This window comes from Pyxicephalus adspersus, mitochondrion (assembly GCF_032062135.1).
Source record: "Pyxicephalus adspersus mitochondrion, complete genome".
In the NCBI taxonomy this organism is placed as follows: Eukaryota; Metazoa; Chordata; class Amphibia; order Anura; family Pyxicephalidae; genus Pyxicephalus; species Pyxicephalus adspersus.
In genome coordinates this window covers 1-23,913 of record NC_044480.1, presented here as the reverse complement: position 1 = coordinate 23,913, position 23,913 = coordinate 1, and the positions used below count along the sequence as shown (strand labels likewise).

The 23,913-nt window shown below is 42.4% G+C and overlaps 15 protein-coding genes and 33 non-coding genes across 48 annotated transcripts, besides 2 other annotated features; 10 read left to right on the top strand and 38 right to left on the bottom strand. All coding sequences in view use genetic code 2, as the record gives it.

The window, feature by feature from the left end:
• Positions 1–893: part of a D loop (control region 1) that runs on past the window's edge.
• On the bottom strand, positions 894–2,045 carry CYTB (cytochrome b). The gene has a single exon. It carries the CDS (start codon positions 2,043–2,045, stop codon positions 894–896), a length of 1,152 nt encoding a protein of 383 aa, YP_009687365.1.
• A 1-nt stretch (position 2,046) lies between these two features.
• On the top strand, positions 2,047–2,117 carry F0R39_mgt29. The gene has a single exon. It is a non-coding gene; the product is annotated as a tRNA-Gln (tRNA).
• Positions 2,118–2,441: 324 nt separating this feature from the next.
• ND5 (NADH dehydrogenase subunit 5) lies at positions 2,442–4,247 on the bottom strand. Its single transcript has one exon. The coding sequence runs from the start codon at positions 4,245–4,247 to the stop codon at positions 2,442–2,444; it is 1,806 nt and encodes a 601-aa protein (YP_009687364.1).
• A 98-nt stretch (positions 4,248–4,345) lies between these two features.
• Positions 4,346–4,414, bottom strand: F0R39_mgt28. Its single transcript has one exon. It is a non-coding gene; the product is annotated as a tRNA-Arg (tRNA).
• ND3 (NADH dehydrogenase subunit 3) lies at positions 4,415–4,754 on the bottom strand. Its single transcript has one exon. A coding segment is annotated over exon 1 (340 nt).
• Positions 4,755–4,819: 65 nt separating this feature from the next.
• COX3 (cytochrome c oxidase subunit III) lies at positions 4,820–5,603 on the bottom strand. The gene has a single exon. A coding segment is annotated over exon 1 (784 nt).
• A 54-nt stretch (positions 5,604–5,657) lies between these two features.
• Positions 5,658–5,727, bottom strand: F0R39_mgt27. Its single transcript has one exon. It is a non-coding gene; the product is annotated as a tRNA-Lys (tRNA).
• Positions 5,728–5,878: 151 nt separating this feature from the next.
• On the bottom strand, positions 5,879–5,947 carry F0R39_mgt26. Its single transcript has one exon. It is a non-coding gene; the product is annotated as a tRNA-Asp (tRNA).
• A 9-nt stretch (positions 5,948–5,956) lies between these two features.
• F0R39_mgt25 lies at positions 5,957–6,021 on the top strand. Its single transcript has one exon. It is a non-coding gene; the product is annotated as a tRNA-Cys (tRNA).
• A 219-nt stretch (positions 6,022–6,240) lies between these two features.
• Positions 6,241–6,311, bottom strand: F0R39_mgt24. The gene has a single exon. It is a non-coding gene; the product is annotated as a tRNA-Ile (tRNA).
• A 22-nt stretch (positions 6,312–6,333) lies between these two features.
• Positions 6,334–6,406, bottom strand: F0R39_mgt23. Its single transcript has one exon. It is a non-coding gene; the product is annotated as a tRNA-Leu (tRNA).
• F0R39_mgr01 lies at positions 6,407–7,984 on the bottom strand. Its single transcript has one exon. It is a non-coding gene; the product is annotated as a 16S ribosomal RNA (ribosomal RNA).
• F0R39_mgt22 lies at positions 7,985–8,052 on the bottom strand. The gene has a single exon. It is a non-coding gene; the product is annotated as a tRNA-Val (tRNA).
• Positions 8,053–8,984, bottom strand: F0R39_mgr02. Its single transcript has one exon. It is a non-coding gene; the product is annotated as a 12S ribosomal RNA (ribosomal RNA).
• On the bottom strand, positions 8,985–9,054 carry F0R39_mgt21. Its single transcript has one exon. It is a non-coding gene; the product is annotated as a tRNA-Phe (tRNA).
• A 1-nt stretch (position 9,055) lies between these two features.
• On the top strand, positions 9,056–9,124 carry F0R39_mgt20. The gene has a single exon. It is a non-coding gene; the product is annotated as a tRNA-Pro (tRNA).
• F0R39_mgt19 lies at positions 9,125–9,194 on the bottom strand. Its single transcript has one exon. It is a non-coding gene; the product is annotated as a tRNA-Thr (tRNA).
• A 1-nt stretch (position 9,195) lies between these two features.
• F0R39_mgt18 lies at positions 9,196–9,267 on the bottom strand. The gene has a single exon. It is a non-coding gene; the product is annotated as a tRNA-Leu (tRNA).
• Positions 9,268–10,574: a D loop (control region 1).
• On the bottom strand, positions 10,565–11,716 carry CYTB (cytochrome b). The gene has a single exon. The coding sequence runs from the start codon at positions 11,714–11,716 to the stop codon at positions 10,565–10,567; it is 1,152 nt and encodes a 383-aa protein (YP_009687361.1).
• Position 11,717: 1 nt separating this feature from the next.
• F0R39_mgt17 lies at positions 11,718–11,787 on the bottom strand. Its single transcript has one exon. It is a non-coding gene; the product is annotated as a tRNA-Glu (tRNA).
• ND6 (NADH dehydrogenase subunit 6) lies at positions 11,788–12,273 on the top strand. Its single transcript has one exon. It carries the CDS (start codon positions 11,788–11,790, stop codon positions 12,271–12,273), a length of 486 nt encoding a protein of 161 aa, YP_009687360.1.
• A 143-nt stretch (positions 12,274–12,416) lies between these two features.
• F0R39_mgt16 lies at positions 12,417–12,483 on the bottom strand. Its single transcript has one exon. It is a non-coding gene; the product is annotated as a tRNA-Ser (tRNA).
• F0R39_mgt15 lies at positions 12,484–12,550 on the bottom strand. Its single transcript has one exon. It is a non-coding gene; the product is annotated as a tRNA-His (tRNA).
• ND4 (NADH dehydrogenase subunit 4) lies at positions 12,551–13,913 on the bottom strand. The gene has a single exon. A coding segment is annotated over exon 1 (1,363 nt).
• Positions 13,907–14,194, bottom strand: ND4L (NADH dehydrogenase subunit 4L). Its single transcript has one exon. The coding sequence runs from the start codon at positions 14,192–14,194 to the stop codon at positions 13,907–13,909; it is 288 nt and encodes a 95-aa protein (YP_009687358.1).
• A 150-nt stretch (positions 14,195–14,344) lies between these two features.
• F0R39_mgt14 lies at positions 14,345–14,412 on the bottom strand. The gene has a single exon. It is a non-coding gene; the product is annotated as a tRNA-Gly (tRNA).
• COX3 (cytochrome c oxidase subunit III) lies at positions 14,413–15,197 on the bottom strand. The gene has a single exon. A coding segment is annotated over exon 1 (785 nt).
• On the bottom strand, positions 15,198–15,879 carry ATP6 (ATP synthase F0 subunit 6). Its single transcript has one exon. A coding segment is annotated over exon 1 (682 nt).
• Positions 15,870–16,034, bottom strand: ATP8 (ATP synthase F0 subunit 8). The gene has a single exon. It carries the CDS (start codon positions 16,032–16,034, stop codon positions 15,870–15,872), a length of 165 nt encoding a protein of 54 aa, YP_009687355.1.
• A 61-nt stretch (positions 16,035–16,095) lies between these two features.
• On the bottom strand, positions 16,096–16,783 carry COX2 (cytochrome c oxidase subunit II). The gene has a single exon. A coding segment is annotated over exon 1 (688 nt).
• Positions 16,784–16,846: 63 nt separating this feature from the next.
• F0R39_mgt13 lies at positions 16,847–16,917 on the top strand. The gene has a single exon. It is a non-coding gene; the product is annotated as a tRNA-Ser (tRNA).
• Positions 16,909–18,462, bottom strand: COX1 (cytochrome c oxidase subunit I). Its single transcript has one exon. It carries the CDS (start codon positions 18,460–18,462, stop codon positions 16,909–16,911), a length of 1,554 nt encoding a protein of 517 aa, YP_009687353.1.
• A 1-nt stretch (position 18,463) lies between these two features.
• F0R39_mgt12 lies at positions 18,464–18,530 on the top strand. Its single transcript has one exon. It is a non-coding gene; the product is annotated as a tRNA-Tyr (tRNA).
• Positions 18,531–18,569: 39 nt separating this feature from the next.
• Positions 18,570–18,642, top strand: F0R39_mgt11. Its single transcript has one exon. It is a non-coding gene; the product is annotated as a tRNA-Asn (tRNA).
• F0R39_mgt10 lies at positions 18,643–18,712 on the top strand. Its single transcript has one exon. It is a non-coding gene; the product is annotated as a tRNA-Ala (tRNA).
• Positions 18,713–18,781, bottom strand: F0R39_mgt09. Its single transcript has one exon. It is a non-coding gene; the product is annotated as a tRNA-Trp (tRNA).
• ND2 (NADH dehydrogenase subunit 2) lies at positions 18,782–19,817 on the bottom strand. The gene has a single exon. A coding segment is annotated over exon 1 (1,036 nt).
• On the bottom strand, positions 19,818–19,886 carry F0R39_mgt08. Its single transcript has one exon. It is a non-coding gene; the product is annotated as a tRNA-Met (tRNA).
• Positions 19,886–19,956, top strand: F0R39_mgt07. The gene has a single exon. It is a non-coding gene; the product is annotated as a tRNA-Gln (tRNA).
• Positions 19,957–20,016: 60 nt separating this feature from the next.
• Positions 20,017–20,979, bottom strand: ND1 (NADH dehydrogenase subunit 1). The gene has a single exon. It carries the CDS (start codon positions 20,977–20,979, stop codon positions 20,017–20,019), a length of 963 nt encoding a protein of 320 aa, YP_009687351.1.
• Positions 20,980–21,052, bottom strand: F0R39_mgt06. Its single transcript has one exon. It is a non-coding gene; the product is annotated as a tRNA-Leu (tRNA).
• F0R39_mgr03 lies at positions 21,053–22,630 on the bottom strand. Its single transcript has one exon. It is a non-coding gene; the product is annotated as a 16S ribosomal RNA (ribosomal RNA).
• Positions 22,631–22,698, bottom strand: F0R39_mgt05. The gene has a single exon. It is a non-coding gene; the product is annotated as a tRNA-Val (tRNA).
• F0R39_mgr04 lies at positions 22,699–23,630 on the bottom strand. The gene has a single exon. It is a non-coding gene; the product is annotated as a 12S ribosomal RNA (ribosomal RNA).
• On the bottom strand, positions 23,631–23,700 carry F0R39_mgt04. The gene has a single exon. It is a non-coding gene; the product is annotated as a tRNA-Phe (tRNA).
• A 1-nt stretch (position 23,701) lies between these two features.
• F0R39_mgt03 lies at positions 23,702–23,770 on the top strand. The gene has a single exon. It is a non-coding gene; the product is annotated as a tRNA-Pro (tRNA).
• F0R39_mgt02 lies at positions 23,771–23,840 on the bottom strand. The gene has a single exon. It is a non-coding gene; the product is annotated as a tRNA-Thr (tRNA).
• A 1-nt stretch (position 23,841) lies between these two features.
• Positions 23,842–23,913, bottom strand: F0R39_mgt01. Its single transcript has one exon. It is a non-coding gene; the product is annotated as a tRNA-Leu (tRNA).

Below are 23,913 nucleotides of genomic sequence, written 5' to 3'. Positions count from 1 at the left end.
CAGACCTGACTATATGCCATTACCCCACTGTGAGAAGTTTAATGCAAACCACCTTTAAACTACCAGCCGACCGGGACTTCATAAGTGGTCTTAGCTTATACCAAGGTATTTAACGCATAGGAGGGAGGTATTTTAAAGAGCAAGATGTGTCCTTATTACAGTTAAGTCCATAGATTCACATCCGTCAGATGACTCCTGATCATCAATTGCTGTCACTCTTATAATAGGTACTTTAGAAGACTAGAACTCCATGGCCTAAACCAATTGTGGTTGGTCAAGACAAGGTAATGGTGATGGGGGGTCTTGATGGTGAAATTTCAAGCTTGAGTAAAAGAATATTTATGTCTAGGTAAATGTATTGGGGATAAATCATTTTTATTCTTTTAAGCATGTACCATGATATTTGATTAAACAAGGTTAGTTATAAGGAATATTCTAGTTTTATTTTAAGTTAGGTCTTAGCTTCAATGATTGAATGATACATTCATTAATGAGCTAATACATAGAAACAGTCATATTGAATTTGTTTATTATTCATTTTGAGTCATAGTATAGTGACATTAAATTTGGTTATGATGGTGGATGGATGAAGCAATTGGATTAAATAATGGAAAAGATACGAATAAGCTTAAGCAAGGGAAGGTCCGATCAAGTAGTCATAATATGGGCGGTAACCAGTAATAAACATTACTTTAAAATTCTTGGTCAGGTTAATCATTAGTAATATATATCAGTTATTTTGGTAGAGGTATGCTTGGGGTAAATAGATGAATGTGGATTATACATATATGTGCTTAATACATACATTAAAGTTATGCTATGAAATATATGTGGGTCTTAATATGGGGTATATAAATGTATGCTTATTATACATAGACGTCCTCCAACTGCTGTTAAATATTTTTAAGTTTCAGGAGGTTATTTTCTAGGGTGCTTAGAAGGGGGAACAGGAGGATGAAGATTAGGAAATAAAGGCTGGATGCGATTTGTCCGATTGCGATGAATGGGTCTTCGACTGGTTGACCCCCAATTCATGTTAAGATCAAAGTATTGGCAATTAATGATCAGAAAAGGATTTTAGAAAGTGGTCGGAATATTAGGGTGCGAAGTTTAGATGTGTGAGTTAGGGGCATAATCAGTAAAATTGCGATTGATAGGGCGAGGGCTAAGACACCACCTAATTTGTTTGGGATAGAACGAAGGATTGCGTAAGCGAATAAGAAGTATCATTCTGGCTTGATGTGGGGGGGAGTGACAAGGGGGTTGGCTGGTGAAAAGTTGTCTGGGTCTCCTAGTAGGTTCGGTGAGAATGTGGAGATGGTTGCGAGGAGGCCGAGGAGGATGATGAAGCCTAGGGCGTCTTTGTAGGAGTAAAACGTATGGAATGGCACTTTGTCTAGGTTTGGGTTTAGTCCAGTTGGGTTGGATGAGCCCGTTTGGTGGAGGAACAGAAGATGAATCATGCTGGTACCGGCGATGGCGAAGGGGAGGACAAAGTGGAAGGTAAAGAATCGAGTGAGGGTAGCGTTGTCTACTGAAAACCCTCCCCAGATTCATTGAACGAGTTCTGTGCCGATGTAGGGGGCGGCAGATAAGAGGTTAGTGATAACAGTTGCCCCTCAGAAGGATATTTGGCCTCAGGGTAGAACATAGCCGACGAATGCTGTGGCTATCACTAGGAACAGAAGTACGACACCAATATTTCAGGTTTCTTTGTAGAGGTAAGAGCCGTAATAAAGACCCCGGCCGATGTGGAAATAGATGCAGATAAAAAAGAGTGATGCGCCGTTGGCATGGAGGTTACGGATCAGCCAGCCGTTGTTGACGTCTCGGCAGATATGGGCTACAGATGAAAAGGCCAAGTTTGTGTCCGCTGTGTAGTGTATAGCTAGAAATAAGCCTGTGACGATTTGTGCAATCAGGCAGGCTCCTAGGAGGGAGCCGAAGTTTCATCATGCCGAGAGGTTTGTCGGGGTTGGGAGGTCCACAAAGGAGTTATTGATAATTTTAATGGCAGGGTGGGTTTTTCGTAATATTGGGGCCATTGTTCTTGTAGTTGAAGGTACAACTATAGTTTTTCCGGGCTATTAGTCTAGGTTTGACCCCTGGCAGGAATAATGTATGTAGAATTTTTTTTACTCTTGTGTCTGTTGGCGGTGGCTTGCAATCCGTCACCATATTATGCTGCTTTGGGGATAGTTAGTGGGGCTGGGGTTGGGTGTTTGCTGCTAGCCAAAAATGGGGTAACTTTTTTATCTTTGGTATTGTTTTTAGTCTATCTCGGAGGGATACTAGTGGTTTTTGCTTATTGTTCTGCTCTTGTAGCGGAGCCCTATCCTGAAGCTTGAGGGAGTTATGAGGTTGCAGTTTATTTTTTAGTATATGGGGGGCCGTTGGGTTAAATATGGAAACTGGGGGTTTAGGCTGTTGGTTTTAGGGTGCCTCATCAATTGTAAAATAAGAATGGTGAGGGTAAAGGTAATAAGAGAGGAGGAGAGATAAAGTTTGATAAGGCCTTTTTGAGCCGTTCGAGCAGCATTGATTGGAGGCAGCTGAGAGATTTTCACAAGGTCGGGTCCGACCTTGTGTAAGAAAACAGTCTCTAGTAGGTGGGTGATGATTATTCCTGCTGAGTTTAAAGTAGCTCCGACTAGAGTGCGGTGGATAATATAATTATAAAATATGGGGTCTAATGTTTTAGTTACGGTCACTTTTGTTGGGGGTGAGGATCAATTAGTTTTGGTCAGGTCGAAGGCAGTGATAAGGGCGGTGACAGTGATGAGTAAGGCGGAGAGTTTAATATAAGTTGGTATTGTGAGGGTCATAAGATTATTTGGAAGAAGAATTTCATAAATAATAAGGCCTGCAATAATGCTCCCGATTGCTAGGCGAAAAATGGGATTAATCACGAGGGGATTATTTTCGTTGAATAGGTTAGTGGGGTTCGATCGTGAAAAATTTAGTGTGGCAAAAAAGATTAAACGTAGGCTGTAGATTGCGGTAAAGGTGGTGGCAACTAGGGTTAAGAGGAGGGCAGTTGAATTAATAAAAGAAGTATTTATGGCCTCAATGATGGCGTCTTTAGAGAAGAATCCTGCTAGGAAGGGGGTTCCTATTAAAGCGAAGCTACCAATGGAGAGACATGAGGTGGTAATTGGGAGGGAGTATTGCAGACCCCCCATCTTACGAATATCCTGGTCATCATTTAAGTTGTGAATAATGATGCCGGAGCATAGGAAGAGTATTGCCTTAAAAAAAGCATGAGTGCAAATGTGGAAAAATGCCAGGTGTGGAAAATTGATGCCAATGGCCACTATTATTAAGCCAAGTTGGCTGGATGTTGAGAAGGCGATGATTTTTTTAATATCATTTTGGGTTAAGGCACAAGTTGCTGCAAATGCCGTTGAAATGGCCCCTAGGCAGAGGCAAGTGGTGAGGGCAGTTTGGTTAGAGGCAATCATTGGGTGGATGCGAATTAAGAGGTAGATGCCTGCTACAACCATTGTACTAGAGTGGAGTAAGGCAGAAACTGGTGTAGGGCCCTCTATTGCTGAAGCTAGTCATGGGTGGAGTGAAAATTGTGCTGATTTTGCAGCCGCTGCAGCAATAAGACCTATGGCAACAATCGTTGGGGGTTCTTGGGTTGAGATAAATTCAATGTTGGTTGATGATATATTGTTTAGTAATCAGCAGAACGCTAGTATAAAACCAATGTCTCCAATTCGGTTGTATAAAACAGCTTGAAGCGCTGCAGCCGCTGCATTGCTTCGGGCGTGGTACCACCCAATTAGTAAGAAAGACATGATTCCTACACCTTCTCACCCGATAAAGAGCATAAATAGATTTCCTGCACAGACTAGGATAATTATTGCTAAAAGGAAGATAAGAAGATATTTAAAAAATAGGTTGATGTTAGGGTCTGAATGTATATACCAGATAGAAAATTCTAAGATACTTCATGTGACAAAGAAGGCGATTGGCATAAAGATTGTTGGGTAGAGGTCAAATTGCAGGGAGAGGTTAATGTTTATTGGTCCCAGGTCAATTCAGTGTCAGTGGCTGGTTGAAGTAGATGAATTAAGAAAGCCAAGATAGAAGAGTGGTGGTAGAGAAATTAAGAAGGCAGTTTGAATGGCGTTTTTAGCATTAACAAAAAATGGCTTGGAATTAAGGTTAAGGAATGGGAGGATAATAGCAATTAGTGAAGCTGTAGCACAGAAGAATGACAGTAAGGGGTTGTGGGCCATAGGTGAGTAAATAATATGGGTGTTTTGGTTAGTAAAGACAGGTAGTGTTTCTTTAGGGTATAAAATTACTATTTACCTGGGTGGGGGAAAGAAGCAAGTAAAGTTCTATGGAGTTAAACCATAATTAATTGAGTCGAAATCAATTGTCTTTATTAGACTAGAACTTTATTCAGCTCATTCTAAGCCCCCTTGAAGTCATTCGTAGAGGAGGCCAAATGTTAGAAGGGATAAAATTAATGTAGCTCAAAGTATCGTAAGGGCAGGGGAAGGGAGTTGGACGGCCCAAGGGGTGGGGAGGAGCAGGGCGATTTCTAAGTCAAAAAGAAGAAAGAGAATGGCTACGAGAAAAAATCGTATGGAGTATGGTAAGCGGGCTGACCCTAAAGGGTCGAAGCCGCATTCGTAAGGGGACAGTTTTTCTGAGTCTGGGTGTATGAGGGGGAGTCAGAAACTAACAGTTGCCAGAATTGAGGCAAGGATAAATGAAAGAAAAAAGAAGTATGTCATTACTTTCTCCTGAGGTTTCCTGAGGGAGATGATTTTAGTTATCTGTACTATTGTACTAAGAAAGTAAGATCCTCATCAGTAAATAGAGACATAAAGGAATAATCAAACGACGTCGACAAAATGTCAGTATCATGCAGCCGCTTCAAAACCGAAGTGGTGTTGCGAAGTAAAGTGGTGTAGAAGTTGGCGAGCGAGGCATGTTAGTAAGAATAGGGAGCCGATGATTACGTGTAGGCCGTGAAATCCTGTGGCTACGAAGAATGTAGTTCCGTAAATTCCGTCTGCAATAGTGAAAGGGGCTTCAAAATACTCTAGGGCTTGTAGGCCTGTGAAGTAAAGGCCTAGGGAAATTGTTAGAAGTAGGGCTTGTAAGGTGCTTTTTCGGTCACCCTCTATAATACTATGGTGAGCTCAGGTGACTGAGACCCCGGAAGCCAGTAAGACGGCGGTATTAAGGAGTGGCACTTCAAAAGGGTTAAGAGGGGTAATACCAGTTGGAGGTCAACATTCGCCTACTTCTAAGGTAGGGGCTAGGCTGGCGTTATAAAATGCTCAAAAAAATCCGATAAAGAAAAATACTTCTGATAAGATAAATAGAATTATGCCGTAGCGTAGGCCTTTTTGTACTGGGGGCGTGTGGTGGCCTTGGTAGGTGCCTTCTCGTACAATGTCCCGTCACCACTGGAATATAGTTAAAAGTGTAAGTGTTAGGCCTAGTAAAAGAATAAGAGTTGTGTTAAAGTGGAATCATGTTGCTAAACCAGAAGTAAGCAAAAAGGCTGCAGCGGCCCCCGTAAGTGGTCAGGGGCTTGGATCGACTATGTGAAAAGCGTGAGTTTGGTGGGCCATATATTCTATGAAGAAGTAGCAAGGCAGTGAATGTTTGGTGGAGGGTGGGCGGAGCCACTAAGGGTGGGCGGAGTCACCTATAAACAGCTTAAAAGGCTGTCGCTGAGCCTATAGCTTCTTAGTGTGTTGGGTGTGACTGCAGTACAGGAATCTAAGCCTCGCTGCGACAGACGGGAGGTGCTGCAGTTGGGGATTAAGTACCTGCGTATCGTAAACAGGCATTTTAAAGGGGGTGTAGAGTAGAAAACTCTATTTGATGCGGCTTCTACGTTGGTGGAGAGGTGCAAGGGTTCAACTAGCAACTCTGCCTCGACAAGGCAATATTATTATTTAACTAACCCCTCGCATGTAGAGGCCCTGGAGTGTGAGCACGTGCGGTTGCAACCCGCGAAAAGCAGGATGACACCTGCCGGGGCTTCTCCCGTTTTAACTAACCGGGAGAAGTAGGAGTCCGCTGGATAAAATTTTAGTTCGTTAAGATTTAGTAGGCAGGTCATTAAGGAGGTAGGTGGGTGAGCGGGGGTAATAGGTATAGTTAGGTTAGACTAAGAATTACGGGGTGGTAAAGGAGGGGGGTTAATTGATACTGTTGGTGTAAGTTTAAAAACTTTTAGTTCATTTGTTGATGTTAGATTTAAAGAAGCGAGGGGGTTTGAACCCCTATGGGTCTCCCTATCAAGGAGGTCCTTAGCTTTCAGGCACGCTTCTTGGGTTGGATAAACTTAAGCATAGTTAATGAGGGGATTTGAACCCCTGTAAAAAGGGTTTAGGGCTTTGGCATAGCCTGGCTCTGCTACATTAACTGTCCTGGTTTAGGGTTGAGTTGTAGATGTTGAACTAATTAAGATAAATTCATTAGTTAGGGTATATGGCTTAGAGATGCATTGGCCATGCTACACCGATCCTTTCGTACTAGGGGTAGCTCTTTATAGATAGAAACCGACCTGGATTGCTCCGGTCTGAACTCAGATCACGTAGGGTTTTAATCGTTGAACAAACGAACCTTTAGTAGCGGCTGCACCACTAGGATACCCTGATCCAACATCGAGGTCGTAAACCCATTTGTCGATAGGGGCTCTTGAAATGGATTGCGCTGTTATCCCCAGGGTAACTTGGTCCGTTGATCGAAGTTCGGATCATTTTATGACATTTTTAAGGTTCTTCGAACTGTTGTTCTTAGATAAGGGGGAAATCCTTTACATCGTGGAGGTTATATTGTACTCCGCGGTCACCCCAACCCAAAGCCAATAAGCATAACTTGGTGGTTTAGAGGTTATGAAGAAGTAAGTTGCTTTTGGGCTTGAAGCTCCATGGGGTCTTCTCGTCTAATAGTTGAATCCCCGCTTCTTCACGGGGAGATCAGTTTCACTGATTGGAGAAAGGAGACAGTATAGCCCTCGTGATGCCGTTGATACTAGTCCTTATTTAAAGAACAAGTGATTATGCTACCTTCGCACGGTTAGGGTACCGCGGCCGTTGAACTTTGTCACTGGGCAGGCTGGACCTCTTATAATTTAGCAAGAGGCGATGTTTTTGGTAAACAGGCGGGGCTAAGATTTGCCGAGTTCCTTCTTTCTCTTTTAATCTTTCCAGAAATGTTCTAGTGTCAGGTTAACGTAGTGGCATATAGATTTTTCTAGCGATGGGTTACTATAATATTCTCATAGACGTTAATTTCCAGTGGCTTGTCCAGTTAGGTTTAAGCTTACATTTTGGAGAAAGTCTTTTTCTTGTTACTAGTTCTAGCATAATATCTCCCATAAGTTATGGGGTTGCTCAGTATCGTGGAGGGGTTTACTATGGTTTATTGAATTATAAACATAGCTAGCTAAGCTTTAACGCTTTTTTAAAGGTGGCTGCTTTTAGGCCCACTTGGTAATTGTGTAGGTTGTTTACCCTCTGAAATAGGTTGTGTCCTTGGTCAAATAAGCTGTCCCTTATTTGACTAACTCTTAAATTTAGGAGATTGTTTTGGGGCATGAGTAAATTTAAGGCAGAACTAAAATTCTTTTTCTAGGCAACCAGCTATTTCTAAGTTCGGTAGGCTTATCACCTCTACTCTAAAGTCTTCCCACTATTTTGCAACAGAGATGGGTTGGCCCATTTTGGCTGCTTTGGAGTAGCTCACTTAGTTTCGGGGGGTCAAACTAAAATTCTTTTCGCTTGAGTAGACTAGCTAGACCATGATGCAAAAGGTACGAGGGGAATCTCTGCTTTTTTATGCTTTAATATTATTTCATTTCTATTTCATTGTTCCCTTGCGGTACTTTATCTAAAGCGCTTAGAAGTTTTTTAATCTCCTTTACTAGAAAGTAAAAATGTTTTATGGCCGGGGAATAGGGTGATAGGCATATAAAGAGGAGTAAGGCTAAATTTAAGGCTCAAAATAATCTGGTCTAACAGATATATTCTCGGTGTAAGCGAGAGGCTTTAGTTAAGCTATATTTTGTTATTCCAAGTGCACTTTCCAGTACCCTTACCATGTTACGACTTACCTCTTCTAGAGTATTAATGGTGTATTAAGAATGTGGAGGGGGTTTGTTGAAGAGGGTGACGGGCGGTGTGTACACGTCCTAGTGCCGGATTAAAAAGAACATGCTATTCTCTTTTTACTACTAAATCCGCCTTTATAGCTGTGTTTCATACAGCGTTTGGTATGTTCTAAGTTAGAAATTGTAGCCCATTGCTTACCATTTCATAAGCTGCACCTTGACCTGACGTATTGGTGGAAAGACCTGGTTGGGCTTACTGTAAGTCATTCATATGGTAAGCTTGCGACGGAGGTATACAGGCTGATAAACAAGAAATGGTGAGGTGTAGCGGGGAGTATCGATTATAGAACAGGCTCCTCTAGGTGGATAGGACACCGTCAAGTCCTTTGGGTTTTAAGCTTGGCTCGTAATTCCCAGGCGTTTTAGTTGTGAGTTGATATTTTATGGCAAGGCATAGTGGGGTATCTAATCCCAGTTTGTTTCCTAGCTTTCGTGGGTTCAAGGGTATTAGAGTAACTTTCGTATGTGTTTTTCCTCTTGACAAGCTTATTACAGCTGGGTTCGTGTTTGTCTCTAATTAGAGGTTTCTTTAACCACGCTTAACGCCGGTAACAATCAACTTGAGTCTGCTGGTCTAGCCGCGGCGGCTGGCACCAGATTGGCCGGCTCTGATTTTCTTTAACTAAATCAAGCTGTCGCTTATAAACAATGTATATCACTGCTGAATACCCTTAGGGGTGTGGTGAAACTAGGCGTCGTGGGCGAGATTCTGTGCCTGATGCCGGCTCCTTCTTCTTGAAAAGGGTAGAAGGGCGTTCTCACGGGTGTGCTGAGACTTGCATGTGTAAGTTAAGAAAAAGTTGATAGTAAGGTCAGGACCAAACCTTTTTACTCTTAGGGCTTTTTAGGGCCCATCTTAGCGTTTTCAGCGCTACACTTTAAGTTTAAGCTATAAAAGTTCAAGATATAGTTTAAGGAGAATGCTGGTTTTGGGGACCAGAGGTGGGGGTTTAAGTCCTCTTGTTTTGAAGCCCTGAGTAGAGGTCAGTCTACAGTCTCTGATTTACAAGACCAGTGCTTTAGCATAAGCTATCGGGGCGAGCTTTTACTTGGATTTGCACCAAGAGGGTTTGGCGCCTAAGGCCAGGGGAAGACTTTTTTCCTTTAAAAGCGCGGGTAGTTTGTTTATTTTAATTAGTAGGTCAAAAAATTTACTGCGATGTCTAGGGCTTTAAACTAAAAGATATGGGCTAATCTCCTGGATAACGTGGGAAATTACGGTGGTATTTATATAAAATACAGGTTGAAACTGCCAAGATAAAAGTTAATCATAGACCCTAATTCGGGGGGGGGTTAGGCTAATCTATGGGAAACTCTTGGTGGGGGGGGAAAGGGGGGGGTAGCAAAAAGAAAAAAAAAGCGATTTTTTTATAAAAAAGTTTGTGATCTTGGGGGATTACCTTGAAAGGGGGGGAAATATCATAAAAATTTGGTAGAATTTTATGTCTAACAAGCATTGACTAAAATGCAACAAACAAGCGATCATGCTGATTAATGTTGCAAGCATTAAAATGTACAGACCTGACTATATGCCATTACCCCACTGTGAGAAGTTTAATGCAAACCACCTTTAAACTACCAGCCGACCGGGACTTCATAAGTGGTCTTAGCTTATACCAAGGTATTTAACGCATAGGAGGGAGGTATTTTAAAGAGCAAGATGTGTCCTTATTACAGTTAAGTCCATAGATTCACATCCGTCAGATGACTCCTGATCATCAATTGCTGTCACTCTTATAATAGGTACTTTAGAAGACTAGAACTCCATGGCCTAAACCAATTGTGGTTGGTCAAGACAAGGTAATGGTGATGGGGGGTCTTGATGGTGAAATTTCAAGCTTGAGTAAAAGAATATTTATGTCTAGGTAAATGTATTGGGGATAAATCATTTTTATTCTTTTAAGCATGTACCATGATATTTGATTAAACAAGGTTAGTTATAAGGAATATTCTAGTTTTATTTTAAGTTAGGTCTTAGCTTCAATGATTGAATGATACATTCATTAATGAGCTAATACATAGAAACAGTCATATTGAATTTGTTTATTATTCATTTTGAGTCATAGTATAGTGACATTAAATTTGGTTATGATGGTGGATGGATGAAGCAATTGGATTAAATAATGGAAAAGATACGAATAAGCTTAAGCAAGGGAAGGTCCGATCAAGTAGTCATAATATGGGCGGTAACCAGTAATAAACATTACTTTAAAATTCTTGGTCAGGTTAATCATTAGTAATATATATCAGTTATTTTGGTAGAGGTATGCTTGGGGTAAATAGATGAATGTGGATTATACATATATGTGCTTAATACATACATTAAAGTTATGCTATGAAATATATGTGGGTCTTAATATGGGGTATATAAATGTATGCTTATTATACATAGACGTCCTCCAACTGCTGTTAAATATTTTTAAGTTTCAGGAGGTTATTTTCTAGGGTGCTTAGAAGGGGGAACAGGAGGATGAAGATTAGGAAATAAAGGCTGGATGCGATTTGTCCGATTGCGATGAATGGGTCTTCGACTGGTTGACCCCCAATTCATGTTAAGATCAAAGTATTGGCAATTAATGATCAGAAAAGGATTTTAGAAAGTGGTCGGAATATTAGGGTGCGAAGTTTAGATGTGTGAGTTAGGGGCATAATCAGTAAAATTGCGATTGATAGGGCGAGGGCTAAGACACCACCTAATTTGTTTGGGATAGAACGAAGGATTGCGTAAGCGAATAAGAAGTATCATTCTGGCTTGATGTGGGGGGGAGTGACAAGGGGGTTGGCTGGTGAAAAGTTGTCTGGGTCTCCTAGTAGGTTCGGTGAGAATGTGGAGATGGTTGCGAGGAGGCCGAGGAGGATGATGAAGCCTAGGGCGTCTTTGTAGGAGTAAAACGTATGGAATGGCACTTTGTCTAGGTTTGGGTTTAGTCCAGTTGGGTTGGATGAGCCCGTTTGGTGGAGGAACAGAAGATGAATCATGCTGGTACCGGCGATGGCGAAGGGGAGGACAAAGTGGAAGGTAAAGAATCGAGTGAGGGTAGCGTTGTCTACTGAAAACCCTCCCCAGATTCATTGAACGAGTTCTGTGCCGATGTAGGGGGCGGCAGATAAGAGGTTAGTGATAACAGTTGCCCCTCAGAAGGATATTTGGCCTCAGGGTAGAACATAGCCGACGAATGCTGTGGCTATCACTAGGAACAGAAGTACGACACCAATATTTCAGGTTTCTTTGTAGAGGTAAGAGCCGTAATAAAGACCCCGGCCGATGTGGAAATAGATGCAGATAAAAAAGAGTGATGCGCCGTTGGCATGGAGGTTACGGATCAGCCAGCCGTTGTTGACGTCTCGGCAGATATGGGCTACAGATGAAAAGGCCAAGTTTGTGTCCGCTGTGTAGTGTATAGCTAGAAATAAGCCTGTGACGATTTGTGCAATCAGGCAGGCTCCTAGGAGGGAGCCGAAGTTTCATCATGCCGAGAGGTTTGTCGGGGTTGGGAGGTCCACAAAGGAGTTATTGATAATTTTAATGGCAGGGTGGGTTTTTCGTAATATTGGGGCCATTGTTCTTGTAGTTGAAGGTACAACTATAGTTTTTCGGGCTATTAGTCTAGGTTTGACCCCTGGCAGGAATAATGTATGTAGAATTTTTTTTACTCTTGTGTCTGTTGGCGGTGGCTTGCAATCCGTCACCATATTATGCTGCTTTGGGGATAGTTAGTGGGGCTGGGGTTGGGTGTTTGCTGCTAGCCAAAAATGGGGTAACTTTTTTATCTTTGGTATTGTTTTTAGTCTATCTCGGAGGGATACTAGTGGTTTTTGCTTATTGTTCTGCTCTTGTAGCGGAGCCCTATCCTGAAGCTTGAGGGAGTTATGAGGTTGCAGTTTATTTTTTAGTATATGGGGGGCCGTTGGTTGGGTTAATGGTTGTAAAAAAATACGGGGTCAGTGTGGAGGGTGGGTATAAGTTTGGGGATGTGCAGGAGTGGTGGGGTGTGGGGGATATTATGAACAGTGGGGGTTCAATGATGTTTTTTGGCGGGTGAAGTCTTTTATTGGCGTTGTTTGTTGTGTTTGAGGTAGTGCGTGGTCAAACTAGTGGGGCTTTACGAGCTGTGAGGGGTGCTTAGTTAAGGGTGTTAGCGGAGAGGTTGTGGGGGCAGTTGTAAATTTAGTACACGAGTGATTATGGGGTTATATTGGTTTAAACTGGAGGTAAATCAGTGGGTAGGTATTTTATCTTGAGGAGAGAAGTAAGTTGTATTGATCTAGCCACAGAATTGAACTGTGGTCGTGAGGAATTAGCAGTTCTCACTACTCCAGACTAGTTCGGTGAATGGAAAAAATTAATTTTCATTTCTAGAATCACAATCTAGGGTTTTATTAAACTACATTCACATATCATGATCAGTTCTGGTTTGAGGATGAGGAGGAGGGTGGGGAGAATGTGGAGGGTTAGGAGAACATGTTCTCGGGTGTAGAGTGGGTGGGTAGTGTTAATGTGTTTAGGGAACGGTCCTCGTTGGGTTGATCAGAGGAGGTACAGAGTATAAGCTGTGGTGGCAATTAAGTTGAGGGCTACTAGGAGAAAGGATAAAATGGATCAGTCGTAGATAGCAAGTATCATCAGTAATTCACTGTTGAAGTTAATTGTCGGGGGGAGCGCTATGTTTAGTAGGATAGTAAATAATCATCAAGATGCTGCAAGAGGGGATATTGTAAGAGTGCCGCGGAGGACAATTATTGTGCGGGTGTTAGTGCGTTCGTAGAGTGTGTTTGCTAGGCAGAATATTGTAGAAGATGTCAAACCATGTGCAATTATTATGATTATTGCCCCAGAAAAAGCTCATTGGGAGCAGGTTAAAACGGCAACAATAATCAGGTTCATGTGGCTGACTGAGGATATTGCAATTAGAGATTTCAGGTCGGTTTGTCGTAGGCAAAGGAGGGCTGTGGCTAGGATGCCGAGAGTTGCCAGTGCCAAGATATAGAGGGCTTTGTTGGTGGCGGGCTCTTGAATAAGGAAGGAGGTGCGCAGGATTCCATAGCCGCCGAGTTTAAGAAGAGTTCCTGCTAAAATTATAGAGCCTGCAATTGGAGCTTCAACGTGGGCTTGGGGGAGTCAAAGGTGAAATGTAAATAAGGGGAGTTTAATGAGGAATGCTAGGTTGCATGTAGCTCAGAAGAGAAGTTCGTAGGATCCTGGGGTTAGTGTTTGGGGTAGGAGGTTTATGGTTGGGAGGTAAAGTGTGCCATATTTTTCGTATAATTTTAGGGTTCAAATAAGGAGGGGGATAGCGCCAATTAGTGTATAGAGCGAGAAAGAGTAGCCTGCGGTTAGGCGTCGTTCTTGGGCTCCTCAGCGTGTAATTATAAATAGTGTTGGGATGAGGGAAGCTTCGAAGAAGATAAAAAATGTTAGAAGGTCTGCTGCGGCAAAAGCAAGCAGGGTTGATAATTGAAGAATAGAACAATTAACAATGTATGTGCGTTGACGATTAATTGGTTCATTAATTAGTTTACTTTGGCTGGCCAGGATTGTAAGAGGGAACAGTCAGCAAGTGAGGATTATTAGGGGAGCTGAGGTTTTGTCAACTAGGAAGGTTGAGTTAAAGAGATTAAAGTTTTGCAAAAAGATCCAGGGGATGGAGAGGAAGGCGAGGGTGAAGGATTGTGTAGTGGTGACGGCTCATAGATACTTAGTGGGGGATAGCAAGATTGAGGGGATGAGAGATACTCAGGCTAGTATAAGTGTTAGCATTGAAGGAGGTTTAAGGTTTTTAGGTTGTCAGTTCCGTGGGATCGTGCAGTGGCGACTATTAGGGATAAGCCAAGGGCAGCTTCGCAGGCAGATAGAGTTAATATCAGGAGGGGGGACATAAATGGTGAGGTGAGGTTGAGAGACAATGGTCATAGGGAGAGGCTTAGGAAGATCGTTAGTATTATTCCTTCTAGGCATAGAAGTGCAGAAAGGAGGTGCATGCGGTGGAAGGCAAGTCCTAGGAAGACGGTGGTGAAGAAGATGATGAACAGTATAGGCATGTGAAACTCTATGGAGTCAACCATAATAAGTTGATATTTATGTCTTAGGCTTGAGTTTCATGGAAGTTGTTTTTCATAGAAATTAGGGGGTGTTGAAAGTAGGGTGTGTGTTATGCCATAGAGATATTGGGAAAATTGTTTTAGGTGTGCTACTCTCTCCTGGGGTTTTACCAGGATTAGGTGATTGGAAGTCACCTGTACTTGTTGTACTAAGGGAGTAAGACCCTCATCAATAGATAGAGACATAAAGGAATAACCAAACGACGTCGACAAAATGCCAGTATCATGCAGCTGCTTCAAAACCGAAGTGGTGTTGTGAAGTGAAGTGGTATAGTAGTTGGCGAGCGAGGCATGTTAGTAGGAATAGGGAGCCGATGATTACGTGTAGGCCGTGAAATCCTGTGGCTACGAAGAATGTAGTTCCGTAAATTCCGTCTGCAATAGTGAAGGGGGCTTCGAAATACTCTATGGCTTGTAGGCCTGTGAAGTAAAGGCCTAGGGAAATTGTTAGAAGTAGGGCTTGTAAGGCGCTTTTTCGGTCACCCTCTATAATACTATGGTGAGCTCAGGTGACTGAGACCCCAGAGGCCAGTAAGACGGCGGTATTAAGGAGTGGCACTTCAAAGGGGTTAAGTGGGGTGATACCAGTGGGGGGTCAACATTCTCCTACTTCTAAAGTAGGGGCTAGGCTGGCGTTATAAAATGCTCAAAAAAATCCAATAAAGAAAAATACTTCTGATAAGATAAATAGAATTATGCCGTAGCGTAGGCCTTTTTGTACTGGGGGCGTGTGATGTCCTTGGTAGGTGCCTTCTCGTACAACGTCTCGTCACCACTGGAATATAGTTAAAAGTGTAAGTGTAAGGCCTAGAAAAAGAATAATAGTTGTGTTAAAGTGGAATCATGTTGCCAAACCAGAAGTAAGCAAAAAGGCTGCAGCGGCCCCCGTAAGTGGTCAGGGGCTTGGATCGACTATGTGAAAAGCGTGAGTTTGGTGGGCCATATGTGTTTTCTTGTAAATAAAGGCTTAATAGGAGGACAAAGACGTAAGCTTGAATTATAGCTACAGCGATTTCAAGGAGAGTAAGTAGAACAAGTGTGGAGAAAGTAAGCATAGAGATAAAAATTGATGAAGATAATATAGCTGAGGTGGCTAGAGAGATTAGTTGAATTAAAAGGTGGCCGGCGGTTAAATTGGCAGTGAGTCGGACTCCCAGTGCTAGTGGGCGAATAAGTAAGCTGATAGATTCGATGATAATTAGAATGGGGATAAGGGGGGATGGTGAGCCTTCTGGTAAGAGGTGGCCGAGGGATGCTGTAGGTTGATTCCGTAGACCAGTAATTACAGTGGCAAGTCATAGGGGGGTGGCTAGGCCAAGATTTAATGAGAGTTGGGTAGTTGGGGTGAATGTGTAAGGTAGGAGGCCTATTAGGTTTATACCTAGGAGGAATAGTATGAGGGCAGATAGGAGAAATGCTCATTTGTGAGCTGTTGGGTTTAATGGCAAGAAGATTTGCTTAGAAAATGTTTTGAGGAACCAAGTTTGGGAGGAGGTTACGCGGTTAGTAATTCAGCGGTTTGACGGGGTTAAAAATGTGATTCAAGGAAAAACTATGGCGATTAAAATCAAGGGGATTCCAAAGTTGTTTGGGGAGGCAAATTGGTTGAATAGGTTTATTGTCATGGTCAAAGTCAGGGAGAGTGTAGGAGTTTTTCATGTTTGTGGGTGAAGGAGTTAAGAATTGTAGAATTCAAAACTTTGTTGATTGATAATGTGATAAAGATTACTCAAGAGGAGATGAAAATAAGGAATCATGGGTCTAACACAAGTTGTGGCATGTTTCATTAAGGGTGATTTAAATCACTTCATGCTTTGGGTAGCTACATAAGTTTCTTAATGAGGCATTTTTTGTAAGTTTAGTTCAGCTTAAAAAATTTGGGACAGGGAGGGCTTCGACTACAATTGGCATAAAGCTGTGGTTGGCTCCACAAATTTCTGAACATTGGCCGTAGTATACACCTGGGCGTGCAATTATAAAAGAGAGTTGGTTTAATCGGCCCGGAATTGCATCTGCTTTTACTCCCAGGGTGGGGACGGTTCATGAGTGTAGGACGTCGTCAGCAGTGATAATTGTTCGGGTGGCTGTTCCAATTGGGGTAATTATACGATTATCCACTTCAAGAAGACGGAATTGGCCTGGTTCTAGAGATTTTGTTGGGATTATGTATGAGTCAAAATTAAGGTCAGAGAAGTCGGAATATTCATAAGTTCAGTATCATTGGTGGCCAATGGTTTTTACAGTAATATCTGGGTTGCTAATCTCATCTATGAGGTAGAGGATGCGGAGTGAGGGGAGAGCAATAACAATCAGGATAATCGCTGGTATAATAGTTCAGACTATTTCGATCTCTTGAGCATCAATAGTATTTGTGCTTGAGAGTTTAGTAGACATAAGGGTTGTGATGATATATAAAACAAGGGTGCTAATTAAGAATGCAGCTATTATGGTATGATCATGAAAATGTAGAAGTTCTTCTATAATGGGGGAGGTGGCGTCTTGGAAGCCAAGTTGAACGGGGTGGGCCATGGGGAAGTGCAGGTGTTTAGCTAGCGGGTTTGCCTGTTGGCAGTGTTGTTTAAGTAACTTCCCAAGAAAGTGGCAGAGTGGTAATGTGTCTGGCTTGAAACCAGGATATGGAGGTTCGATTCCTTCCTTTCTCGTGAGATTTTTATTGAAAATGCTGGTTCTTCAAATGTGTGGTAGTTTGGGGGAAACCCAAGGGTTCACTCAACATTTGTATAGGTATGTTCTATTACTGTCAGGGTTCGTTTGGCTGTAAAAGCCTCTCAGATAATAAATATTATTATAATAACGGCTACGAGGGAGGTTAAAGAGCCAATTGATGAAATTGTATTTCATATGGTATAGGCGTCTGGGTAATCGGAATATCGGCGTGGTATTCCAGCGAGCCCAAGAAAGTGTTGTGGGAAAAAGGTGATGTTTACTCCTACAAATATTACACCGAACTGAATTTTTGTCCATGTTTTGTGAAGTGTGAAGCCGGTGAATAGGGGGAATCAGTGTACGAAACCCGCCATGATTGCAAATACTGCTCCCATGGAGAGAACATAGTGGAAATGGGCAACTACATAATAAGTGTCATGAAGTACTACGTCGATTGAGGAATTTGCAAGGACAACTCCGGTCAGGCCGCCCACGGTGAAGAGGAAGATAAAGCCAAGAGCTCATAGTATTGGGGCTTCTCATTTGACAATCCCACCGTGGATTGTTGCGAGTCAGCTGAATACTTTTACACCTGTTGGGATGGCAATGATTATAGTTGCAGATGTGAAGTAAGCTCGAGTGTCTACGTTAAGGTCTGTAGTGAATATGTGGTGAGCTCAGACAATAAAGCCCAGTAGGCCAATTGAGAGTATAGCCCATACCATACCCATGTAGCCAAAGGGTTCCTTTTTGTTTGAATAGAAGGTGACTACGTGGGAGATAATTCCAAATCCTGGTAAGATAAGGATGTAGACTTCTGGGTGACCAAAGAATCAGAATAGGTGTTGGTAGAGGATAGGGTCCCCTCCGCCTGCCGGGTCAAAGAAAGTTGTATTAAGATTGCGGTCTGTGAGGAGCATGGTAATTCCTGCTGCTAAGACTGGGAGAGAGAGGAGTAGGAGAACTGCAGTAATTAGTACGGATCAGACAAATAGTGGTGTTTGATATTGGGTAATAGATGGGGGTTTTATATTTAGAATAGTTGTGATAAAGTTGATGGCTCCCAGAATGGAGGAAACACCCGCGAGATGAAGTGAAAAAATAGTCAAGTCTACGGAAGGGCCTGCGTGGGCCAGGTTTCCTGCTAGTGGTGGGTAGACTGTTCAACCGGTGCCAGCACCAGCTTCAACTATAGAGGAAGCTAAGAGGAGGAAGAAGGAGGGCGGTAATAATCAGAAGCTCATGTTGTTTATGCGAGGAAATGCTATGTCAGGTGCTCCAATTATTAAGGGGACAAGTCAGTTACCGAAGCCTCCAATCAGTATAGGTATAACTATAAAAAAAATTATTACGAAGGCGTGAGCTGTAACAACAACGTTATAGATTTGGTCATCTCCTAAGAGGGTGCCGGGCTGGCTTAACTCTGCTCGGATGAGGAGACTAAGGGCAGTGCCGACTATTCCGGCTCAGGCCCCGAAGATTATGTAGAGGGTGCCAATATCTTTATGATTAGTAGAAAAAAATCAGCGGGTGATGGTCACAGGTAAGGTAGCCTAGTAGGCGGCGGGTTGTAGCCCCGAAGACAGAGGTAGGAGTCCTCTCTTTACCATAGTTTTTAGTATATAAGGTGTTTATTAAAGAGTTGAGGTAGAATGAAGCTCGCTGGTTGGAGTTTTTAGCTGTTAACTAAGTTTTTACGGGATCGAGGCCCGTCTTTCTAGAGAACTTTATCTTAATTCAAAGTATCTGAGTTGCATACAGAAGATGCGGGTTAATATCCTGCAAGTTCTACAGAGATTAGGAGGGTTTAACTCCTGCTTAGGGCTTTGAAGGCTCTGGGTCTGGTTAACCTAAATCTCTATAGTAGAATAAGAATCGAGGGGGATAGTGAGAGGGCTATCAAGGCAAGAATATTTATAAGTGCAACTAGGGGGGTTATTTTTGTTGCAAGGCGTCAGGAGAGTAGGGAGTTGGAGGTGTTTGGGGGCAGTGTGAGAGCCATTGAGTAGGTTAGGCGGAGGTAAAAAAATAGGGCTAGTAAGGAGGCTGCTATAATAACTGTTGTGAGAAGAATAGCGTTTTGTTTTATCAGTTCAAGTGCGATAAGGAGTTTAGGGGCAAATCCTGTCAGAGGGGGCAGTCCTGCTAGGGATAAAAGGGTAAGTATAGATGTTAGGGCTAGTGTTGGGGTTTTTGGTCAGGAGGTGGAGATTTCAGTAAGTTTTGTAGCGTGCAAGGATATTAATGAAAAAAATATTGCTGCGGTTATAGTGACGTATCAGATAAAGTTGAAAGCTGTAAGCTGTGGGGAAAATTTAAGAATAAGTATTATTCAGCCCAGGTGGCCGATAGATGAAAATGCTATAATTTTACGAAGTTGAGTTTGTGCGATGCCTCCCCACCCCCCAATCAAAATTGAGGTAAGACCAATAGTGGTAATGACATAGATGTTAATGTGGTCTGATATTTGAAGGATTAAGGATATTGGTGCAATTTTTTGTCATGTGGAGAGAATTAGGCCTGTTAGGAGGGGGATTCCTTGTATTACCTCAGGTATTCAAAAATGGAGGGGGGCAAGGCCTAATTTTATCATAAGGGCGATAGAGAGGATTGTTGCTTGGGGGTCGGCAAGGCTAGTCATGTCTCATTCTCCTTGGTTTCAAGCGTTAATGAAGCTGGAAAATAAGATGATGGAGGAAGCTGTTGCTTGAGTGAGAAAGTATTTTGTTGCGGCTTCGATAGATCGGGGGTGGGGGGTTTTGGTTATTAGTGGAATAATTGCTAAGGTATTGATTTCAAGGCCAATTCAGGCTAATAGCCAGTGGGAGCTTAATAGGGTGATGGTGGTACCTAGGAGGAGGCTAAATAGAATTGTTAATAGGGTTAGTGGGTTAATCAGTAAAGGAAGGAGTTTAACCGACATTGTTGGGGTATGGGCCCAAAAGCTTAATTAGCTTACTTTACTAAGGAGGAGTATGAGGGGAGTACGAGGAGTTTTGATCTCTTAAGTATAGGTTCGATTCCTATTTCTTTAAAGGAGCGGGAGGGTTCTTAATTCTCTTTCCTCATTCAAGACTTCAGTTAAGGATGTACTTCTAGATTAGTGGTGGTGAGAATGAGAAGGAGATGGGGAGGGAGATGTAGAAAATGGTTAGGGCGAGGGTGAGAGGCAGAAAGTTCTTTCAAACTAGATGTATGAGTTGGTCGTAGCGGAATCGGGGGTAGGAAGCGCGGACTCATAGAAATCCAAGTGATAATAGGGATGCTTTAAATATAAGAGAGGTAGTTGATAAGAATGGAAAGGGGAGTGAAGAACCTAAGAAGATAATTGTAGAGAGAGTATTTATTATTAGAATATTAGCATATTCGGCAAGGAAAAACAAGGCGAATGGGCCTCCGGCGTATTCAACATTAAAACCTGAGACAAGTTCAGATTCGCCCTCTGTTAGATCAAATGGAGCTCGGTTTGTTTCTGCTAGTGTGGATGAAAATCATATGAAGGCCAAAGGCCAGGTTGAAAAAATTAATCAAATGTGTTGTTGGGCAAAGTTAAAGGAAGAGAGTGAGAATCCCCCCGCTAAGAAAATTGAGCAAAGAACAATAAGTGCTAAGGTAACTTCATAAGAGATAGTTTGGGCTACAGCTCGTAAGGCTCCTATTAAGGCATATTTAGAATTTGAGGCCCAGCCGGAGCCCAAAATTGTATACACATTAAGGCTAGAGATTGCAAGGATAAATAGAATAGTAAGATTTATATCTGATAGTGCAGTGGGGATGGGAAGAGGGGTTCATAAGATTATGGCGAGGGTTAAGGCGATGGTTGGGGAGGCAATAAAGAGAATTTGAGATGCTGTTGAGGGGCGGATAGGTTCTTTAATAAAAAGTTTTAGTCCGTCAGCGATGGGTTGGAGTAATCCGAATGGGCCCGTAATGTTAGGGCCTTTGCGGTGTTGTATATAGCCTAGGATTTTTCGTTCAATTAGAGTTAGAAATGCTACTGCAATAAGAATAGGGGCGATGTAAAATAGGGGAATAAGGGGTTGGATAAACTTAAGCATAGTTAATGAGGGGATTTGAACCCCTGTAAAAAGGGTTTAGGGCTTTGGCATAGCCTGGCTCTGCTACATTAACTGTCCTGGTTTAGGGTTGAGTTGTAGATGTTGAACTAATTAAGATAAATTCATTAGTTAGGGTATATGGCTTAGAGATGCATTGGCCATGCTACACCGATCCTTTCGTACTAGGGGTAGCTCTTTATAGATAGAAACCGACCTGGATTGCTCCGGTCTGAACTCAGATCACGTAGGGTTTTAATCGTTGAACAAACGAACCTTTAGTAGCGGCTGCACCACTAGGATACCCTGATCCAACATCGAGGTCGTAAACCCATTTGTCGATAGGGGCTCTTGAAATGGATTGCGCTGTTATCCCCAGGGTAACTTGGTCCGTTGATCGAAGTTCGGATCATTTTATGACATTTTTAAGGTTCTTCGAACTGTTGTTCTTAGATAAGGGGGAAATCCTTTACATCGTGGAGGTTATATTGTACTCCGCGGTCACCCCAACCCAAAGCCAATAAGCATAACTTGGTGGTTTAGAGGTTATGAAGAAGTAAGTTGCTTTTGGGCTTGAAGCTCCATGGGGTCTTCTCGTCTAATAGTTGAATCCCCGCTTCTTCACGGGGAGATCAGTTTCACTGATTGGAGAAAGGAGACAGTATAGCCCTCGTGATGCCGTTGATACTAGTCCTTATTTAAAGAACAAGTGATTATGCTACCTTCGCACGGTTAGGGTACCGCGGCCGTTGAACTTTGTCACTGGGCAGGCTGGACCTCTTATAATTTAGCAAGAGGCGATGTTTTTGGTAAACAGGCGGGGCTAAGATTTGCCGAGTTCCTTCTTTCTCTTTTAATCTTTCCAGAAATGTTCTAGTGTCAGGTTAACGTAGTGGCATATAGATTTTTCTAGCGATGGGTTACTATAATATTCTCATAGACGTTAATTTCCAGTGGCTTGTCCAGTTAGGTTTAAGCTTACATTTTGGAGAAAGTCTTTTTCTTGTTACTAGTTCTAGCATAATATCTCCCATAAGTTATGGGGTTGCTCAGTATCGTGGAGGGGTTTACTATGGTTTATTGAATTATAAACATAGCTAGCTAAGCTTTAACGCTTTTTTAAAGGTGGCTGCTTTTAGGCCCACTTGGTAATTGTGTAGGTTGTTTACCCTCTGAAATAGGTTGTGTCCTTGGTCAAATAAGCTGTCCCTTATTTGACTAACTCTTAAATTTAGGAGATTGTTTTGGGGCATGAGTAAATTTAAGGCAGAACTAAAATTCTTTTTCTAGGCAACCAGCTATTTCTAAGTTCGGTAGGCTTATCACCTCTACTCTAAAGTCTTCCCACTATTTTGCAACAGAGATGGGTTGGCCCATTTTGGCTGCTTTGGAGTAGCTCACTTAGTTTCGGGGGGTCAAACTAAAATTCTTTTCGCTTGAGTAGACTAGCTAGACCATGATGCAAAAGGTACGAGGGGAATCTCTGCTTTTTTATGCTTTAATATTATTTCATTTCTATTTCATTGTTCCCTTGCGGTACTTTATCTAAAGCGCTTAGAAGTTTTTTAATCTCCTTTACTAGAAAGTAAAAATGTTTTATGGCCGGGGAATAGGGTGATAGGCATATAAAGAGGAGTAAGGCTAAATTTAAGGCTCAAAATAATCTGGTCTAACAGATATATTCTCGGTGTAAGCGAGAGGCTTTAGTTAAGCTATATTTTGTTATTCCAAGTGCACTTTCCAGTACCCTTACCATGTTACGACTTACCTCTTCTAGAGTATTAATGGTGTATTAAGAATGTGGAGGGGGTTTGTTGAAGAGGGTGACGGGCGGTGTGTACACGTCCTAGTGCCGGATTAAAAAGAACATGCTATTCTCTTTTTACTACTAAATCCGCCTTTATAGCTGTGTTTCATACAGCGTTTGGTATGTTCTAAGTTAGAAATTGTAGCCCATTGCTTACCATTTCATAAGCTGCACCTTGACCTGACGTATTGGTGGAAAGACCTGGTTGGGCTTACTGTAAGTCATTCATATGGTAAGCTTGCGACGGAGGTATACAGGCTGATAAACAAGAAATGGTGAGGTGTAGCGGGGAGTATCGATTATAGAACAGGCTCCTCTAGGTGGATAGGACACCGTCAAGTCCTTTGGGTTTTAAGCTTGGCTCGTAATTCCCAGGCGTTTTAGTTGTGAGTTGATATTTTATGGCAAGGCATAGTGGGGTATCTAATCCCAGTTTGTTTCCTAGCTTTCGTGGGTTCAAGGGTATTAGAGTAACTTTCGTATGTGTTTTTCCTCTTGACAAGCTTATTACAGCTGGGTTCGTGTTTGTCTCTAATTAGAGGTTTCTTTAACCACGCTTAACGCCGGTAACAATCAACTTGAGTCTGCTGGTCTAGCCGCGGCGGCTGGCACCAGATTGGCCGGCTCTGATTTTCTTTAACTAAATCAAGCTGTCGCTTATAAACAATGTATATCACTGCTGAATACCCTTAGGGGTGTGGTGAAACTAGGCGTCGTGGGCGAGATTCTGTGCCTGATGCCGGCTCCTTCTTCTTGAAAAGGGTAGAAGGGCGTTCTCACGGGTGTGCTGAGACTTGCATGTGTAAGTTAAGAAAAAGTTGATAGTAAGGTCAGGACCAAACCTTTTTACTCTTAGGGCTTTTTAGGGCCCATCTTAGCGTTTTCAGCGCTACACTTTAAGTTTAAGCTATAAAAGTTCAAGATATAGTTTAAGGAGAATGCTGGTTTTGGGGACCAGAGGTGGGGGTTTAAGTCCTCTTGTTTTGAAGCCCTGAGTAGAGGTCAGTCTACAGTCTCTGATTTACAAGACCAGTGCTTTAGCATAAGCTATCGGGGCGAGCTTTTACTTGGATTTGCACCAAGAGGGTTTGGCGCCTAAGGCCAGGGGAAGACTTTTTTCCTTTAAAAGC